This window comes from Apostichopus japonicus, chromosome 12 (genome assembly GCF_037975245.1).
Source record: "Apostichopus japonicus isolate 1M-3 chromosome 12, ASM3797524v1, whole genome shotgun sequence".
In the NCBI taxonomy this organism is placed as follows: Eukaryota; Metazoa; Echinodermata; class Holothuroidea; order Aspidochirotida; family Stichopodidae; genus Apostichopus; species Apostichopus japonicus.
In genome coordinates, this window is record NC_092572.1 from 25,816,713 (window position 1) to 25,838,030 (window position 21,318).

Genomic DNA, 21,318 nt, shown 5'->3' on the forward strand with positions numbered 1-21,318 from the left:
TCATAATATAGTCGTTGGGAGGGACCATGTTGGCTTATTGAAATTGAATTTTAACCCCATTTTTCTGTTCACTCAGGACAAAGATATTGAAAAAGTGCATTCCAGTTATGAACTTGAGTTAGTGAGAAGGTTATTGTTTTCAGCACCGGGGCTACTTTCATGTGAGATAAGCTGTATAAGTTGGAGCTGACCCAGTTTTCCATCTTAGAATTTCCTAGTGTACTGCCATGATTTGAGGCTACAGCTTACCAAATGCACAAGTGGTAGAGGAGATGATTAAATTTGGACTTTTGGACTCTTTGGACTTTTGGACTATATATATATATATATATATATATATATATATATATATATATATATATATATATATATATATATATATATATATATATATATATATAACCTCTACATAGATATTGTGTTATCAGTTATGGCATTAATGTTTCAAAGATATATATAAAGATAAGAAATGCAATAGATGAAGGAGGCAGCTTTCAATGTTATTTTACATTGCTTCACTGCATGCAAGGATTGGAGGAGGGGAGGTAAGGGTGGGGCTAGACACACAGAGAAAAATGTATCGGAGTTGTGTTATATTATGTAAAGGCAAAGTTTTGTAGTGAAATATCCAAGAATATTAAGAAATATCCAAGAATAAATTTATTGTAGTGAAATATCCAATAATACTAACTTTGATGTAATGTACAGTCTACACATAAATAAAGGAAGGGCAGCACACCCCCTCCTCTCAACAGCATGAAAAAACAAAGAGAAAGAATTTACGGCCCCCAACCCAATGGGGTGTATGTTAACCTCTCCATATATTAAGCGTTTCCAGATATGGCATTAATGTTCGAGGCTGGTCTTCATCTGGTGTGATAGAAACAAAATTAATGCAATTATTAAGGGAAGAAGCTCCCAAGGGTAACATGTTTTGGAGTGGCGTAACATCATATATGGCAAAGTTATTTGTGAGATATCTTGTAATGCCATCTTTGAAGTTAATGTGCAGATCACCAATAGAGGAAAGGAAGGGCAGCAAATCCCCCCCCCCCTAGTTGCATAAAACAAATGGAAATGATTCACAGCTCCCCCCCTCCCAACAAAAAAATGAGGTGTATATTATCCTCTACATATATTTAGTGTTATCAGATTGAGCACTGTTTTGAAGGTCTATATCTGGTGTAAAAGAAACAAAATTATGCAATCAATAAAAGAGGCATCTCCCAATATGATTTTGGATTGCTTCAGTGCGTGCCAGGGATGTAGCGGGCGGGGTAAGAGAGGATGGACACAATTAGGAAAAATGATTTTGAGTGGTGAAACATTATATATAGGCAAACTTGTTATTGAATGTTAAGGAGATGGAGAACGGGTAAGGGTAGAGATTGAAGAAAACGGGAAAGGTGTTTTAAAGTTGGGTAACATTAGTAAATGAAATATCTAACACTGTTAATGGGTGGGCAGGATTCTTCCCTCCCCCTTTTTGCAAGACAGATGCATTGGTTCACTGCATACCAGGGGTGAATGAGGTGTAAGGTCAGCGATTACGAGAAAGATGTTTTGGAGTAGGTTCATTTAGTTTATAGATGGTAAACGTGATATATCAAGGACTGCTACAACCTTGACCTCAATGGACAGGTCAGCCACAAAGAAGGACGGGTGATGCATAGCCCCTCGCCTTAGGTACAAATCCAATGTAAATTGGACAATTTTCCAGCCCCTCTTCTAAAGTATAAGGTTCAATCATGGGAAACAAACAATGAAATTGAAAGTAGTGTTGCGCCGATATCACCAATATCGGTTTTGGCCGATATCCGATATTATCATCCCAATATCGGTCCGATACCGATACGATACCGATATTTTTTAACAGACAAAATGAAGGCAAAATCGTACTTTTAGTCATGCATACATTCACAAATACATCTTCAAGTAAACAACAAAATATGGAGTTTTGTTTTCCTTTTGTCCTAAATTGAAAAGAATGACTTTTTTCCTGATTTTGAAAAAGAGAATTATAATTGAAATCCAACCAGAATCTTTTTCACTGCAGCGCTGCACGCGATAATAAAATGGACGCAGTAAATGTGAGCCTTAACATCGTAAAGACTTACAAGTAGCTATAGTGTTAACGTATGCTTGCAAAATTGCATCTTAATTAGGTTACGAACTGTCGATCACAATGTAAAAATGATAATTTATTGAGTTTATACTCAATGTACAACTTATTCACTTGACCGTATAGAGAAGAAAAAAACTGAAAATCAGTAGAGAAATGACCAATTGTGTACGGAAAGTAAGGTGGTACACCTTTCAAATATTACGAAAGATCGAACAAAACACTTTCGAAAAATTCACGCAAAACTGGCATATCGTACTAAATGCAACTAATGTCATGTAAACAAGGCTCTAGTGCATCCATTTATGAATATACCGTAAGACCACATCTGTTTTTAAGCGGGGGAAAAAAGAAAGTATTTTCTAGAATTTCCAAAAATACGGAAAAAATAATATCCTACCATAGTTAATTGTATAGCAAATAGCCTAACCACCTCGGCGGTTACGGATCTCACGTAACTGAAAAGTTCCCTGGCAACTTGCCAAAAAATGTTAACAAACAGGTGTTACACAGGGGATGAGCTTACAGTGTGTTTGGGAAGGTACCTGGGAAAATTCGCAGCACATGTACGGCGGTAGTTGGGTATAGGGTTAAACACCGCAGTTGTAAAAATGTACGCATTGTGCACGCTATTCATTGTTAGGCAGTCTAGAGACAGGGCTTTGCTGAACGTTGTTTGTTTCATAATATCGGAAGTTTTGTAAGTTGCACTTTTTAAAGATTGAAAGACAGATTAAATCTCTTTTCATTTTATAATATAATATAGCTACTCTAACTTGTCATTTTAAAATTTTCATCTGTTTCGTGACAATTTAAATAAGAAAATTATTTTGCATACTCAACTGCGATTTTTTTTTTTATCGCCAGACACGCAAAAAAAAGCCAATTTTTCGGGGCTTTATCCCCCAGGATCCCCACAAGGGGTTCTACCCCATGACCCCACCAAGGCCCTAAGGCGGGCCCCTGGACACTACGCCTTTATGCTCGCGTGCTCGGCGTGTTCGCTGGGCGAACACCGGCGGGAAATCGGCAGTGTGTTCGCGGAAAATTAAAAGTGCAGTTATGCATCATGTTCAAGGTTTTCACGGAGGCCTTTGAGAAAATGAATGGTTAGTACAGTACAGTGTATACATGCTGCACTAATGCTATGTGTAGGCCAAGGTTCACGAAGGTCATTGGTTATATTCGCGCGCCGTAGACGTGTTTTAGAGGTTACGGAGGGTCAGGTTTCCATGGATATTAATCGAAAATGAATAAGAGTTTAACTGACGCTAAAGAAATGGATCGTCTTGGGCAGATTAACAAATCATTGCAAGTATAAATAAGTAGCTCTGCTGTGAAAAAAAGTTCAATATCGGCTTGCTGTTATCGGCAATTAGGCAAAATTTTACCGATACCAATATGCTGCCGATATTGCAAATATCGGCCGATACCGATATTGAAAACGATTATCGGCGCAACACTAATTGAAAGTACTTGTTCCAAATTAGAAGAAGTGTTTAAAACTTTGAAAAAAAACCATTCCTCTCCAGTCTAATGTAAAAAGAAGACAAGGATAGGGAAATGTACTACAAAGTGAATTAACTAAATTTTCCATCTTGTTCCATCTGGTTGCCTACATAATCTACGAAAGATTACAGAAGCACAAAAACAAATAAAGACATGCTACATGCTATTTTAATTGTCACAGTTTGTTAACGTACGCAAAGGGTTTTACTTGTGTAATGTAATCCAAGAGGATTGAATACAAAGCGTTTGGAATGGCAAGATGCTACATAATATTTCAATTGTGAGTAAACAAATATATTCAAAAGTAGGACAGGTGGATGAACCATTAACGGATGGGTCTATTATGCATATAAGACAATACCAATATGTGACAGTTCACTTTAAAAATTACATGAAACAGAGGATTGCATCAACATAAAATGTTTAATTTGGGCAGACTTCTGGCCTTGAAATCTTATAGTACCACAAAATAGCTGAATATGAGCCAAAGTTGTTTCCTTCTGTCTTTTATATATATTTTTTATTTTATCTTTAATTTTCACGCTTTCAGTTCGCTTTCTTTAACCTGCAAACCTATAGGTAAAATGTTTTATCAGTGAATCTGGCTCCACAAGACCACTAAGGCTTTGACTACAATGCCCTTTGTCCTTCATAGATTTGTGAATGTCTTTGAACATGGGATTGTCAGTGCAGGCCATGATAGTCCTAGTGTTTGTGTGCTAGACTGAGTAGTACTCCAGCTACTGGAAATGATTAGACAACAATGACTAAAGGGCAATTTTCAGACAGTTATTTCCATTTCAATTGTTAACTGTACTGTTATAAGTGCATACATGATCCATAACATACCAAGCATAAAGGCACTTTCATTGTGCATTGAAATAAAACAAACTGCATCAGAATGATTGGACTGTCCATATCATATTTTAAGTCACTCTCAATATTAACTTTCACAGTAGGTTTGGTGATTTCTTTTCAAGCGAAGGTGATCAAAGATGGCTACAACGCAGTATGCAGTAGTATTGGACCAGGGAGTTGTGATGACAACTCCCTGGTAGGACTACTACTATTTACAGTAGTACTTAGACTTTAGAGCCTATCACTATCACTCAAGTATCACCATTACAATTCATTACACGTAAGTTGCAGTAGTAACTAGTAACACGAAACTTTAGGCTACCATTTTTTAGAACAGCAAGGAAAGCCCCAAAACCCTACTCCACAGCCACTTAGCTAGATCTTTAGTTTGAAGTGGCTTGCGGTTGCTGAGGAAGGGAAGTATAGGGAATACCTGTTACTTAAAGGAGTGAATGAAGGTTGTTACACTGAAAACATTACAATGGTGACCATATGAAGTCAATACCTACGATTATAGAGGAATTGTATTATTAAGCTCTAACCCCAACTTTACCACATATGTCATCCACTACAAAAACCCTAGGGTATATGATTGTCAATTATCAATTTGCCTGAGAATATTTTATTTGCTACTCCAAATCTGATGTCCTTAACACTTGCTCAACATTGAAAATATGGCACTGAAAACTTTTCAATTGTCACCTAGCATGTCCATGCCCGAGGAGTCAACCGACAGTGAGGGCAGGGCGTTGGTAGGGAGTTCATAGATTTGGACTTTGGTGGGTGGCCAATACCAATTTAAGAGTTGTAAATACTCCCTGTAATTTCCCTAACCGCCCCCCCCCCCACACACACACCTTACTGGTGTGCCCATATTAAACTCTTCTGCAGATGAAAAGTCGGACTGAGTATCGCACAAGCCAGTGCACATTTTTTTCACTAAAAAGAACTGTGTACATATACTTTTATAGCACGTTATATAGGAAGTGAATAAGAAACAAAATGGCAAAAATGTGCACACAAAAGAAGGCTACTTATACATGTATATAATAACTGCGAAGGATAGTAGTAGCTGCTATATGATATAGTTGGTATTGCTTAATCTAATCAGGTAAGAAATAGAGCACCCTTCTAAAGCCAGATTTGTTGAGTAACATGAAACGCTTGATATTTTTTTGATATATATATACCAGGAAAATGATCAATTCATTGCTTGCTACCTAATTAGACTTATGAGCTTATCATCTGAGATCGCCAAAGTTTAAAAATATTTCCCACCCACGTACCGCATATATTTGCCACACATACCACTCCCCCCCCCCACCACCTTTAACAAAATGTCAGGAGATGTATTTTTGCTTAGTGAATAGGATCGTCGTGCCATAACAAATGCATTGGCCTCATATAAATAGCTATGAGTATGACTCTAGAGATAGGGGAATGTTAATTTAGTTTTACTCAGTATGTAAGTAGCAAGTTATTATCTACTATAGTAATAGCATGAACTTGTAACCTCTCTTGAAATTCAGGATCACAGAGATAACGGTACCCTCTGTAAGAAAACAAAGTGTAAAGATCATTTATCTACAGTAAACAGAGAAGTTCTCGGAAATGAACCAGAACAATTTATTCCTCAAGTCAAACGTCCACTACAATATTCAAGATCTTTGCTATAGTAGATTGAGATTCCTTTAAGAAATGTTCAGCCTTCGTATAAACTGCAGTTGGTTTAATGATAGCAGATACCAACACCCCGAAGGTTCCAATTTTATCACACAATTCTAAAGGTTTATAAATTAATCCAGTAGCAACTGTGTTCTCTGTGTGTGTCGGGTCGGGTGACTTTAACGACACACACTGCTTTTTACGTTTTCCCAAATATTAATATTTTGCTGACTACATACAGGCGAAAGTTGCAGATTCGTCTTGATCTTCCTTCTTAACATGGTGAGTGTCACGGATTCTTTTAAGAGAGCAGTCGACAACGGCGCGTAAAGACGGACAGAGAGCGTTTATGCGTTTCAAATGTTCAATATAATTATAAACAACAACAATAAAACTAATATCGGTTACATAGAACATAGAATCATCTTTTCTTTATATATTCTTTTAAACTTTCACGTCTATTTCGTGTATGCTTCATATGGCATCCTTTCTTTCTTATGGTTCTAGTATATAATATATATGTTTCGTTGAGGGTTCTGTCAACGTTTATGGTACAAAAAAATGAATGTTCTTTCTTTTTATGGCATGTCTCTATACGAGCGTCGGCCTTTTCCTTTTGTAAGTTATACGTTCTCTTTCTTTCTTCCTCGTTCAGCTTTAATTTAGCTCCTTCCCTGCCTCTTTTGCCATCTATAAAAGTACCAAAAACACCCAATTTAATAAGTAAAGTAATGAGTCAATGTCATCTCAATGAAGGTGGAAACTGGTTGATATACTGATTCCTTTTCTTTTGAACTAAAATTCTGCCTAACATTTCATCATTAAAAAAGAGCAAATTAGGGGTTTGCTTGTGTTCGGTTCAAGCCCGAGATAGAAAAGAGAGAGAGGACGTGGCTTTACGGTTCTACTTATACCCTCATGCCGACAGAATTCCGATACTCGTTAATAATACATGATTACGTAATGCTTAAAGATGCACAAAACCATGGCTGAATAATTAGCATCAAATTAAGTCCATACGTTAAGCAATCAGTACAATTCTTTAGGGGGTTATCCCAGAACGAGTTATGACAGTGAGTGACACCACTTTCGTGACGTCGGAGAAAATTACTGTACGGAATTCTGACGTCACATGAAAACAAATCTGAAACCAGCCCTACTGCAACCCTTTATAGAATGAATTTAGGCAGAATTGTAACTTTGGGTACGTTATAGACAAAGAAAAATGTGAAACAATTGAGTATTTGTAATAAATATATACATATTCCGGTGTTTAAACTAGATTAATTCAATGGAGTATTGCTTTATTGCAAATGATGTCGTCGAAGCCTCATTGTAGGTCTTGAAGTCACTGTCATCCTTATAACACAATCAGCAACAGATAAACAACAGATCATTTTTGGATGAAATTCAAACAATTTCTCCTTTTGAAATTTGTAACATACTGTAAACATGTCATTTGAGACTTAATTATGCTCCATTGAATTTTGTGTTGCATCTAAGGAACAGACCTCGTAGTCTGTGTATTCACTCTATAGTTCAGTAATTTTAATTGATGACGCTTGTCTCTTCTAAAATTAATGATAATCCTTTATTATATAAAAATCTGATTATCCATCCAAAACATGTTCTTTGAACTTCATATAAACAACAAAGCACCCCTTCTGGACATTCAAGACCATATGTCCTTAGCAAATTAGAATTACTACACTGTAAATAATGTCATTTGAGACAATGAAAGACATTTGTTTTCCTTTTTCTGTTTTGAACCAAACTAACCAAATGGTCTTTGTATTAGACTATACAGTCCAGTCACTCTACCTAAATGGACCTCGGCTGTTTTACGGGTCATTTCTCAAACATTAAAAGTTCTATAGCAATGCATCCTTATCTGATAACAGGGGCCTTTGTTGTTCTATACCATATCAAAACTTGTGCATCCTTTCAAGTAGATCACACTATAGTATTGGGTATCAGCCTACGACTTAACTATTGATTTGGCTGTGATGCATTTTACTACATGCCTTGTGTACTTACAATATTTGTAATTGGTATGGACAGATTCGGGCACAACTTATGCAGCCTAAACTACCTCAAAACAACAGAGAAAAGGTAAATTAAGTTAATTATTTCTGCTAAATAATGATCATGAAAACATCAGTGGTAACATATTTACCTATCTTTATTGCGTTCTATAATGTGCCAACATAGACTATGTTAGAAAACAAACTTTCATATGCGACACAGCTAGCCTGGTGCGTAGCAATTGCGTCTAAGAATCATCACAGTCAGTAATTGTTTAACTAAGTTTTGATTTGTGTAAAAAATAATAGCGTCGTCTTCGGTTTATATCTAAATAGATAGGATTATATTCAAATAAGCGTCTCGATAATTCTTGTACGATCATGAGAACAAAGCTTTCCAGACAATAGCACTTGCTTCAATTTTGCTGGTATGATAATACTATATAAATATAGCATGCATGCATATGATTACCGAATCACCTTGTCACTTTCTCCTAGGCTACTGACCTTTGGTACTGTCATCCTTTGATATTGATATTGTTAGTCCATATGTTGAAAACGTATGTTGCCATTTTGAAAGTGTTATTACTACATGTGACGTTACGGATGGTACAGCAGTTCTTTGAATCATTACTTAACTGTATTAAATATGCCGAGAGTTTTTATCCGAGCTACGGTGGTTTTAACTTGGTCTGTGTTTGTACTGACTTTATATATAATCATACAGCGTTGGTGGAATAACACAGCAATTTCAACGACAAACACTCGTCAAGTGATGGACATAGGGCGTGTCTTTGATGTTGGCAAAATGTGTGATGAAGTATGTGATAGGTAAGCAGAGTACGTACGTGTCTGTCATTATGCAAAGCATGATACTCGTTAATGTTCTACTATTTATAATAACTATCATTTTAAAGATTAGACAATTAAACTACAAAACTATTTTGGTATATTTCTGTGGATATTAAATCATCATTATTATTATTATTTATCATGTTCAAGCTTAAGCTTTAGTGCTGCACAGTAATAGTTCTCATGCATTCTACTCACAGAGTAGAGATTTCCTGCTATCGCATTTCTCTATAACGCGGACTTTTGATTACGTGGTTTAGCCTTCATTCAATTAAGTTGTATTTAATAAGTAATACACAGAATAATGAAATGTAAATCAGGTTGCCATCAAGTTAAACATGTAACCAAGTTTGATCGGCTAAAACCTTCCTCACTTGTTACACCAAAGTACACACTGTGTTGTGACCATGTTAGATGTTCTTCGAAACTATACTATCCTAAATTATAATATCCTTGTTCATGTATCCTTCAAGCTCAAATGTGATACAATTCGAAGGTTGACCTAGCTGTAAAATCTACTCGTTACTCCTTATTGGGTACACTGCGCTGTGACCATGTCAGATGTTCTCCGAAAGCTTCTACTTTCCTTTATCATGGGCGGATCCAGGGGGGGGGGGGGGGTTGGGGGTTTAATCCCTCTTGATTTTTCTGAATTAAAAAAAACCTCTTTTGTACGCAATGCCCTCCTATTTCGCAGGATCCAAACAAAGCCCTTATAGATCTACACTGGATCGAGTTGAAGATTGTTATTTGAGTGATTTGACCAAGGGACACACCTTCCTCTTACACCTTACCCCTGGGACGGCCGTCACTAGTCGCCCAAGCATCAACAAACTTGCAAATGTTACCATTCCAGTCATTTCAATTTTGCTGAGAGTGAACACGAAAACTCCACTTAAATATCATAAGGGGTTCTGTTGCCCAGTATGCTTGTAATTATGACTGTTGGGGGTCTCTGCAGAGGCACTGGTGCTGCCATTTTGGCTGCTATTGGGTTGTCATTTTGTAAAATTTCCTGCGCTCTGCGCCAAATGATGGTGGCGCTTCGCTTTATATAGTTACCAACGTCATTTTAATTTTGCTTAGAGTGTACACGGAAACCCTATTTATCTACACGGCTAGGAGGTGTCATTTCTGCTGGTAAATGTTATAAGCTGGCCTGCCTTTTCGCAACATAGTTCCCGGCCAACAAATGGTGGGGTCCAGCTTTGATGTCAAACTGTCTGCAACGTTATAATCTATTATGTTTTCTACTGCCCACTCCTGCACAGATACTAGACAACGTTTAACAAATGAACACCACTGTTTTATTACCCACACCCCCCAACCCCCACTCCCCTAAAAGGCCGTGCACCCCTCGAGGCCCCTCCAGACACATCTACACTCAGTTGGAAAAAATGTATTCGATTGGAATTGGAGTCTCAACATTATGGGTAGGTTTTGAAGTAAATTTAACGAAAAATGTGAATTTTAATATACTAAACAAATAATGGGGTTAGAACCTTGAAAGTGGAACTGACGGGTATTGTAGGTCGAACATGATGTGGGATGGGTGGCAATCTTCAAAACAGGTTTTGGATGGAAAAAAAAACTATTGGGGAATACTTGGTTCTCAGGCCAAAGTGTACATCGGGTTGGTCATTCTCATGCTCTGGAAGTGCCATTTCCAGTGATCTTTAGGAAAGGAGGTATCAAAACCAAACAATTCTTGTACGCTCCGCGCCAACCGATAGCGGCGCTTAGATAGTAATTCTCGCCACCAAGTTTAGAAAATCCTGGATACCCGCCTGATCAACCCCTTCCTTGGCAAAATCCTGGATTCGCCCCTGTATATTATAATTTCTTTGTTTATGTATTCTTCAAATATGATACAATTCGGATGTTAACCTATACTGTTAAAGCTCTTTGTAATCTGGATTTCATAAAATGTCAACCTTTCGTAGAAATATTCTTTTCCCATGGCGAATTCATTTTATTAAGAAGAAGAAAAAAGCATTCTCAGGTCAAATGAACTGATCTTTTAGTTGCCAGATGCATTCACAAAGCATCGTGCCTATATTTAAGGACTCTATCATAACTGTGATTAGATGAAGGTAGCAAATTTAATAGCTCTAGTTGAGTGGGAAGGGATATCTTTTTGGACATATTGATTTTTATGTCTTACTAACAGTTGGTATCTGAAAAGTTTCGCTTTCATTTCATTAATCATTATCACATAATTGGCTATTTGACTGGAAGCTCGTGTGTGGTTTCGATTTATATCTACGGTTTGAAGCACTTAACGTGTATATATATATAGCTAAACTCTGTGTTAAAATGTATAACATATATGAACAAGGAAATAATTTTTGCTTACCTACAGTAAAATTTGAATTTACACTTAATTGTAACTTAGTTGTAAGGGAATGATGTTTCCGTACTAACGACACAGACATAACACAGTTGTTTCCTGTTTAAAACAAAAGAGAGTTAAAATAATTTGAATAAACAATGATAAAATTTTGTTATTAATTTGGAAATTCAAAGGATTGTGTTCATGAGTACAAAACACGCAGAACGGCCTTGTATCTTGAAACCAAAACAGCCGTTTCACATAGAGATTACAGCACCCCATGTAAATCTTAAAGTTTTGTACCACAGTCTGTGGCGGACTGGCCACACGGGCATTTGGGCTATGTCCGGTGGGCCGGTGGCCCGATGGGCCGGTGGGCTGGGGAGCCTGGTAAAATTTACAGCCCATTTTCACAGTAGTTAAAAGAATACAGACGGGCTGTGTAGAATTATATATTTTAACTGTGGAAATCAGTCATGTAAAGACTGTCCTCGATCTCTGCTGCTACTAGGTTCTCCTCGAGTTGAACCTTTTCACCGATACTTACGAGAGCATTGAGCTTGCTTACAAGCTGCTGGTAACGCTACCAGTGTCACAGGTGGCATGTGAACGTTCTTTCGCTGCATTGAAGAGACTAAAAAACCGTTTGAAGGGAAAAAATACCATTGATGGTATGGCTGCCAGAAGCAGCGAACTGCGTTGGCTCCTACTCTCATAGACAAGGCATGGGGTCGTGTTATTGAATATATATATTTTAGTGGATTTTATTAGGTCTTTTAAAAAAAATTCCAAGCATGTTGTCACAAAATGCTTGAAAAACTAATTAAAATCCAGTCTAAAACATATATTTTTGCCTATTTTCGTTTACGTTTTAAACTTTCCTCAGTTTAATCAAATGTTGCTTCTGGAAATTAATTTTGGGTCTTTTTTAAAGAATTATTGTTACCTACAAAATTGAGAAATATAGCACCATTTTGCATCAATAGATGTTTTTTAAGTTAATGAATGCCTATAGGCATTCATTAACTTAAGAAAAATCACAATGGGGAGGGCGACACCTCTCATTAGACCCCTCACCCAGGACGGCGACCACTAGTAAGTAACATATCAATGAATAATGGGCCGGTCTAGGTGAAAAAACTGCCCGGGCCGGTTTTAAGACCCAGTCCGCCCCTGATCACAATAAATACTGGATTGTGCTGATAAATCGGCAGCATGATTCTCAGTTCTTACTGTAATCCTAATATCACATGTAACCGATCTACAATAGTAACTGTGTTCTCTGTGTGTATCGAGTGACCAGAATACAAATCTGTACTGAGGTTTGATGGATGACCTCATCAGAACAGGGTATAAGCCAATGTTCAATTCCTTGTAAGATATCTTGGAAATGTTTTGTTGATATGAGTTCTGCAGATACTGTTGACCTCTTGATGAATTCTGAGCTCACAAGAAAGTAATATACCTCGAAAATATCCCGATATTGCCGTATTCCGAATTTCTTCAAAGCGGAAAAACTGTCACGAACTTTATTTTACGCAATGGATCGTTGTCATTTTTACAATAGGTATAAACTATACCCCATTGTAAAAACAAAGAACTAACAGTATATGCACTTCGTAGTTTTCATTCCTGCAATAATAGAACGAAAACGTTAAAAGTATTCCTCAGCTGAATTTGCTGAAATAATGGGAATACACGTCTCAATTATGCTGTTCCAAACTTGCTAACGAAAGTGGCACCCATACAGCAATAGCAGACTTGCAACAGCCCAAACTCTTGGGCAATCTTCTTATGAAAAGAGAATGAGTAATAATAATAATAATAATAATACACAGTTCTTATAAAGCGCAAATACACACTTAAGTCTCTATGCGCTGAAGGACAGAAAACTACAAACAGGAGAACATGTGAGTCTTTAAGAGAGATTTGAAACTGACTGACTGAGCTTCTTTAACTTTGATCGATAAGTCATTCCAGAGGACAGCGGAAGAGAACTGAAACGAGCGAGAGCCGTATGACTTAGTGCATACAGGAGGAGTGACCAGTAAAGATTTCGAACTGGATCGGAGGCAACAACGTGGCGTATAGTCCCGGATGAGGTTTTGTAGGTACACTGGAGCAAGTCCATGGATACATTTAAAAGTTAGAAGCAGGATTTTGAAGTTGATGCGTTGTTTCACAGAAAGCCAGTGAAGATTACGAAGGATTGGTGTGATATGTTCAGACCGTTTGGTGCGGGTTATCAACCTTGCCGCCGAATTTTGTATCCGTTGAAGCTTATTCACCTGCTGATCGGGCAAACCGTATAGCAAACTGTTACAGTTGTCAACACGGGATGAAACAAAGGCGTGGACTAGTGTTTCGGCTGTTTGCTGATCCAGGCAGCGGCGAATCTTTTCAATTTTATGAAGAGCAGAAGAAGCAGATCGGCATATGTTATTAATATGTTGATTCATATCCAGATTTTTGTCGAAAGTAACTTCTAGATTCCTGGCATTGTTGACTGGCTCGACGTGTGTGGTTCCAATCTTCAGTGAAGGAATTGGAGCAGCAGTTCGGAATTTAGAAGATATATGAATTAGTTCAGTTTTGTCGTCATTCAATTTCATGTCATTTGCAGCAGACCACAACCTTATATCGGAAATACACGCTCCAAGTTTTGCGAGTGTGGCTCCATGATCACATCCAGATTTAATCGCATAGACTTGTGTGTCGTCCGCATATAACATACCGCTCATACCATGGGCCTTAATAATATCCTCTACAGGTGAGGTATACATTGTGAACGATAAAGGGCCCATGACAGATCCTTGAGGAACTCCTCCTACTGGTTTATGAACATTAGATATACAGTCATTTACAACTACAGCTTGGGATCTGTTGGTGAAATATGATTTAAACCAACACAGAGCGTTGCCGGACACACCGTATCTATTCTGCAGACGCTGAAAGAAGATGTCATGGTTAATGGTATCGAATGCTGCCGAATAATCCAACAACACTAGGATGGCCTCCTCGCCCTTGTCAGCAGTGAGAAGCAAGTCGTTGTAGACGCGCAGCAGCGCCGTCTCCGTGCTATGGTGGGCACGATAAGCGCTCTGCTTCTCACCAAGCAGTTTATTGTTCCGGAGATAGTTCTGGATCTGCTTTGAGCAAACACGTTCAATTGTTTTGGCCAGGAACTTCAAGTTTGCGATTGGGCGGTAGCTCTTCAAGTCATTTTTGCATACCTTCCCTTTTTTGAAGAGAGGTGTTATATGAGCACATTTTAAACAGTCCGGAAAGTGCCCATTTGACAAGGAGAGGTTCACAATTTTAGTGATGGTCGGCAAAAGAACATCAATACAGTTTTTGAGCAGGCTTGTTGGAATCGGATCCAGTCTACATGTTGAGGCGGGGGAGTTCATGATGATTTTTCTCAGAGATTCCCCAGACACGGGAACGAATCGAGGAAAACAGTGAGAGGTTTCATCGGGAGGTAACGTCATTGAAAGCTGTGGTTTATCAGTGTTCAAAATGTTGTTGCGAATTTGTTCGATTTTGTTTACGAAGAAATTTGCGAATTGATTAGCTAGCAATCCATTATCGGAGGTATTAGGCCTAACATTGGAGATCTTAGGAGACGTTAGCTTTTCTACCTCCTTGAAGAGTTGGCGAGAGTTACAAGCGACCAGCTTGTTTTGATGGAAATTCTTCTTTGCCTGTTTCAACACAGCATGGTAGTGCTTGGATTTCTCAATGAAGATCTCTTTGTGAACTGCCAATTTTGTGCGATGCCACTGAGCCTCACAACGCCGAACTTCTTTTTTCAAGCTACGGTGATCATCTGTAAACCAAGGCGCGTGAGGTCTGCGTGTAATTTTACGCACCATGAGTGGGGCATGCTTGTCAAGTAGATCAGTCAGTACTCGCTCATACATATCCACCAGCTGATCCAGGTTCGAGACAGGGGATGTATACAGAGGAGATGATAATATGTCTCGCCTGAAGCTTTCTAAGTCAATTTGGTTCAGCTTCCGTGTTTTTTGTTCAGCTTCCGAGTAGTTTGATTATGTGATCAGTTACTTACCAAATCATTCTGGTTTCCAAGAATTTTGGCAGTATAAGAAGGTGCTGCAGCTGATTTCATATCGGCCACCAAACCACCATATGTTGTTATGTGGCTTCATAAAGTTCCAGACAAGCCCACACTACACCTGATGATATCTTTGACAAGTTAACAATATTTTTGTCTAACAAACTGAACATCTGGTACTGCTTTCTTGTACTCGTTTTTTCATAACTTCTTGGTGTTTGGACAAAGTTACAGTATCCAGGCTCTACATCTGATAACACAGGGCCACAGGTGATGCCTCCTCTCTTTGTCAGGCAATCTAAACAAAAAAAGAGGAAACAAGACAAAAATATTATGCAAGTATGGCGCGTGAGTAATCAATATTTAAAAATGTTCTGCCTCATGGGAATGTTCATGAGGCTCATTGTCACACACACAAATACACACCAATTTGTATACATATCATCCATTGGCATTGGAACCAAAAAGGAAGGACAGTTACATTTAAAGTATTTAAAAAAAAGTTGGTCAGTGTGCGCTTTCCGTGATGAGTGTCATACCTTGTTACAAAATATATATAAAAAAAAGGAACTAACAATTATAACCACCCTGTGGTAAGAACCCTGTATGCCTAGATGTTAAGTATGGTATCAATTTTGTTTTTAAATATGTTGTACGTTTAGTAAGCCGAATTTTAGCTTATTTTATTTCACTAGAAAAATGGGCCTGACCCTACCTTTTTTGGAAAACTGCCCACACGAGAAATTATTGTTATTCTTACTTGGCTATAAATTCGAAAGAATAGTAAAATTACTTTGTTTTGTAATGTTTGCGCCATCTGGATGGCACTTTGCCAAACTAAGCTGAGTAGTACACAGTGTAGCTGCCCGCATATATCCGCATACATACAGCATAAAGTTTCATCTGCTTTCTTGAAGACGTCCAGATAATCGGCAAAGCCCATTTTTATAATTATTAACGATATTTTCCTGTATAACATGTCGCAGGAGACTATGCAAAGTATGTGGTCGGACGATGAGGTAACAAATCAGGGGCGGATCCAGGATTTTGAGAAAGGGGGGGCCGACATCCCGATGGTAGCACTTTAGTGATCTGCGTCCTGGGGGAGGGGTCTAGGGGGAGGGGTTGTCCCCCTCCCCTTGGAAATTTTTGGTTAATTGTGAGTGCTTAGATGCAAAATGGTGAAACATTTCGCCAAAAACTAGAAAAACCAGAAACGTTGCAGACACGCTTATTTTGTGCACATATTTTTTCGATAGACACATATTTAACAACGCTCAACAGTGCATGTACAATGGATACACTATTATTGCGTCGATTCGTTTTTTCTTTTGCGCGAAAATTAGGACACCAGATTCACCCCAAGAAAAAACATAAAACAAGATATATTCAATGAGATAATTATGATATACTTATTAATGAAAGGGGGGGGGGGTGTTGGCGGTTTTACACTATCTAACGCAACGTAGTCGCCAAGAACCTGAAGTATTTTTAAGGGAGGGCCCGATAATAAGCGGAAACGGATCACCGACCGAAAAAATATCGGAATTTGTGGACTATTTCTTGCTTCCTATTGTATTAAAAAAAAAAGCACCTATGTGAAAGACACAAATCACATTCTGAAAATTGTGGAAGCCACCCCGTTACCAAAAGCAGTAGTACTTGCTACACTCGATGTCGTCGCCATGTATACCAATACTCCCCAAGAGGAGGCAACAGATATATGTCAAGAAGTCTATGAAGAGGCGGAAAAAAGCGAATATGGAATAAATAAAATATCTTCCATATCCATGCGCAAACTAATTTGAACTTATTTTTAACAAGAAACTGTTTCGAGTTCAATAACCAATTCTATCTACAAAAGATCGGTTGCGCCATGGGTAGCCAAGCCTCTCCGGAAATCTGTGATATCGTCATGCATAGACTGGAAAACCAGATTTTACCGACAGATAATAAAATCTTAAAATGGCTCCGCTATAGAGATGAAATTCTATTGCTTTACGACGGTTCACCTCAGGAACTTGAACAACTAGTAAACAGGTTGAATGAAATTCACCGCTTCTTAAAGTTTACGGTAGAAATATTACACCGAGGTAACATACCTAGATTTGAAAATCTTCAAAGGTCCAAGGTTTGAAACCAATGGGTTATTAGACACCAAAGTCTACACCAAACCCACGGAAACCTTCCAATACCTCGACAGAAATTCTGCACACCCACTTGCCACTTTTAAAGGCTTCATTAAAGGGGAAGTCTTACGATACGCACGTCTCTGTAACAATGAGACTGAATTCTTACAGAAAAAGAATGCGTTCACAGAGAAATTGTTACTCCGTAACTGTAAGAAAGAGGAAATTGCCTCAGCCACGAAAGGCATAAAATTTGAAAACCGTGGGCAATACCTCACTACCAAACCTAAACAAAAGGAACCACCAATGGTGTTCAAGCTTACCTATACACCCCATATCAAAACCACGCATTTGAAAAATATACTTTTGAAACATTGGCACTTAATCTCGCAACACGCGGACAGGGGCGTAGCGAAGTTTATTTTTGTTGTTGGGGGGTGTGGAGGATTTAATTTGCCGACGGATCTGGAAGTGGTGACTGAAATGGGGGAGGGGTGTAAGGGGAGGGGGTGTCCCCCTCCCCTTTGGAAAATTTTTAGTTTTGAAACGTCCTTAGATGCAATCTGGTGCATATTTTAAGTCAAATTTGGCACCGTAGAATTTCCATTTCGATATTATTTTTATGGCAGTCGGCAGAAGAAGAATTAATTGGGACCAATTATCGAACTGTGTTTTCTCTTTCACCGATTGTTGAAATGGGGAAACTTCGTGATGAAAATGTTCAGAAAACTTTCCGGTAATGAGAAATAACAACATTCATTGATATACAAGCGAGAAACGTTAAAAATTGTGTACAATTCGTGAGCCGTGTCCTTAAGTTTTCCACGGAGAACGAATGACATCTGCGATGACGTCATTCTGAACAGAAGATAATAACGACACGTTGTCACACGATAGCACGACTCATGGGCTGCGGCCTATACGGAAGCCTTTAATTCCATTTCTTTCACTGAGTTGCCGGCGATTCTGGCACTCGTCTAGCTGAGCCTGGCTACAGTAGCTATACTGACGGCCGTGACATTATCGGTTATTTGCCGAGAGGTTTTTAACTTGCAGGCGTCGGGTGATTGGATTGGTGAATGAGTTTATCAGATGAAGAACTGGAAAATCGAAATAAACGATAAAGAAGCTCCCGTTCTCCTTTTCTCTATTCAGCTTTCCTTCTTTCTTCCCCTTCCGCTCTCTTCACCTTTTCTCCTTTTGCCGACAGACCCAAAATTTGCCGACAGCGACCAAATTATTGGGGGGTGTGACACCCCCACACCCCCCCCCCCCCCCCGCTCGCTACGCCCCTGCACGCGGAATTATCCAAACTGTTTCCAAAAGAACCGATTATAGCCTACAAAAGGGCCCAAAATCTCAAAGATTTACTTGTTAACTCAAGGTTTCATACTAACGAAGAATCAGCTGACTCTCAAGGTTCACACGAAGCTCTTTTAGATGCTCTTGTAGCTGCACTATGAGTCCATAAAAACTCGTGCACAGAAAATAGATGCATTTTGAGAACGAGACGCCCAGACCGAATATAAAATATTCAAAGGCTACTACTGATGAAGCTCCTCCTATAAAGTTTGAGAGCAGAAACCGGTCTAGTTGGTCATAAGAACCTACACTAGTCTCTCCAACTATTAAGAGTACACTCAATTCACCTAATAGGTGCAATTATATTTCACCACGAGGAGCATGCTATAAGTTCATGTTCCTCGGGCCCTCCATTAAAAATACTTCAGGTTCTTGGCGACTACGTTGCGTTAGATAGTGTAAAACCGCCTACACCCCCCCCCCCCTTTCATTCAGATAATTATGATATACTTGCTAACTGTGCATTGATTTTCCTTGACAGTAATAGTCAGCACTATAGTACTGAGCCGTATCTAATTAATACGTGATGTCGCGTAGGCCTGATAATTGCCTTAGTTTCAAATTTGGAATAAAAACGATCGCGTTTCAGGGAAGAGCAGCTGGATATATATTAGGCTTTTCTTTCACCAAGTTATGCCTATTAGGAATTTGAAGTACTCCCGCATAAAAAAAAACGCAGCTGATTTCCAAAAAGGGGGGGCCGGGGCCGGGTCGGCCCCCCCCTGGATCCGCCCCTGCAAATGTTGTGTCACGATGACCGTAAAGTGTTTAAGTCTACACGCCATAACTTCTTTGACGCAATACTAGCAAAATACACTGATAGTAGAATTTCTTATTAGCAGCTTGCCAAGAAAAGTTTTGACATCCATGTCAGGTAAATGGTACAGTATAAAACAGGTGCGGACATCGAGTTGCAACAAAACCGTTTGCAGCATGTCTCAAGCCCAACCATTTTGTGTTAGGGGTTATATATTTCTTTAAGGTAAAGTTTGCAAACATGCCTTTTCCAGAGTTGTTGGAACAAATTTGCGAGCACAAAGTCGGCATATCTGCTAGAATAATACTATTATTTTTAGGTTTTCCGTTTTTTTTTTTTTTTGCTTTCATTTTGGAAGCTATTAACGTTTTCCATTCAAAGGCGTCTCTAGATATAGGGGAAGGTAGATGGGACGTAAGTCTATAGATTTACTCCACATCAAGCACATTAATTAATGCACATTATTACAGTCCCTGTACTGTGTATAGATGCGTCAAGCATGTTCTAATCGTTATGCCATACTTGTTTTTGTACTGGGGAGAAGGCGGTCGTAATTAGTTTCTTGACTGTAAAATCACTAATGGTATTCTTGTAGGGGAAGAAATAACACAAATTAAAAATAAGATAAACAAAGCAAAACAACATCGCACCAATTAACTCCATGAACCGAAATTGTAATAAAACCATGCATACATGTACTAGACTATGAAATGACATTTAAAGAGCCACCGAGATGGGGTGGAGGGAATAGCCCCAATAATTTTCAAAGCAATGATTTTCAAATAGACCTTTATTAAAGTCTCAATGTGTGTTTGCCAAAGTTTAAATTTCGACCTTTCCAGCTTTCTGCCCTCAAAGCTCAGTAAAAATGACACTGTTCTATACAATTTTCATATCAATATTCGTTATTTTTATTGAGTTATCTGTCGTTAAACATTTTGAGCTTTACGAAATTCGCCAGATTTTTTATTGAGTCCGTAGATTCTACAAACTTCAATAACATTTGCAAGCCCCGCCCAACAGATTAAGCGCCAATCAAATCTCTCTGTTTCGTGTACGACCGTTAGGCCTAGGAATTACTTTCACGTTCGTGGCTAGCCTGTGTTAGGTTCATTCTCTTGAATAGTATCTTACTTTTGGTCTTACCCATGTAGCTTGCGAAATTGTGTCATTCCCTTTCATTGCAATGAATAAACAGGTGTTTTCAGACGTTTCCTCCGTGGAATTGGGTAAAAAGTGGACGATACGAGTACATATATAGAGGTTACATTTGTGTGATGAGCATGGTTGGTAGCAGTGATTTTACAGTAAATCGTTCGCGTCATAAAGGCAACGGAAAATAAATTTCTTTCTTTTGATAGCGACAGCTTTTCTCCATTAAACCCGCCTGGTCAGAGTGTTTTCCGAAATTCAGCAGCTAACACATATGTTAACTTGGTGAATTTTGAAAAAAATTGTCTTGGCCCCAGGCTGTCTTGCCCCCCCCCCCCAAGAAAAAATCAGTATCGGTGCTCCAATTAGCAAATAAAGGAGGATTGTAAAAATCTACTTTTTAATGTATGAAGCGATGCAGAAAATATTACATTAATCTGGTTTTATTTTCCATGTATATGGAATCATTCTTTGAAAC

General features: G+C 38.5%; 1 protein-coding gene across 1 annotated transcript in view; it reads left to right on the forward strand.

Annotated features, from left to right (window-relative positions):
• The first annotated feature begins 8,706 nt into the window (after positions 1 to 8,706).
• LOC139977139 (alpha-2,8-sialyltransferase 8B-like) overlaps positions 8,707 to 21,318 on the forward strand; it is a 40,799-nt gene continuing 28,187 nt past the window's right edge. Inside the window, exon 1 of the mRNA XM_071986251.1 lies at positions 8,707 to 9,009. Within this exon, the coding sequence (XP_071842352.1) occupies positions 8,828 to 9,009 (182 nt within the window). The 5' untranslated portion in view covers positions 8,707 to 8,827. The remainder of the gene's footprint in view (positions 9,010 to 21,318) is intronic.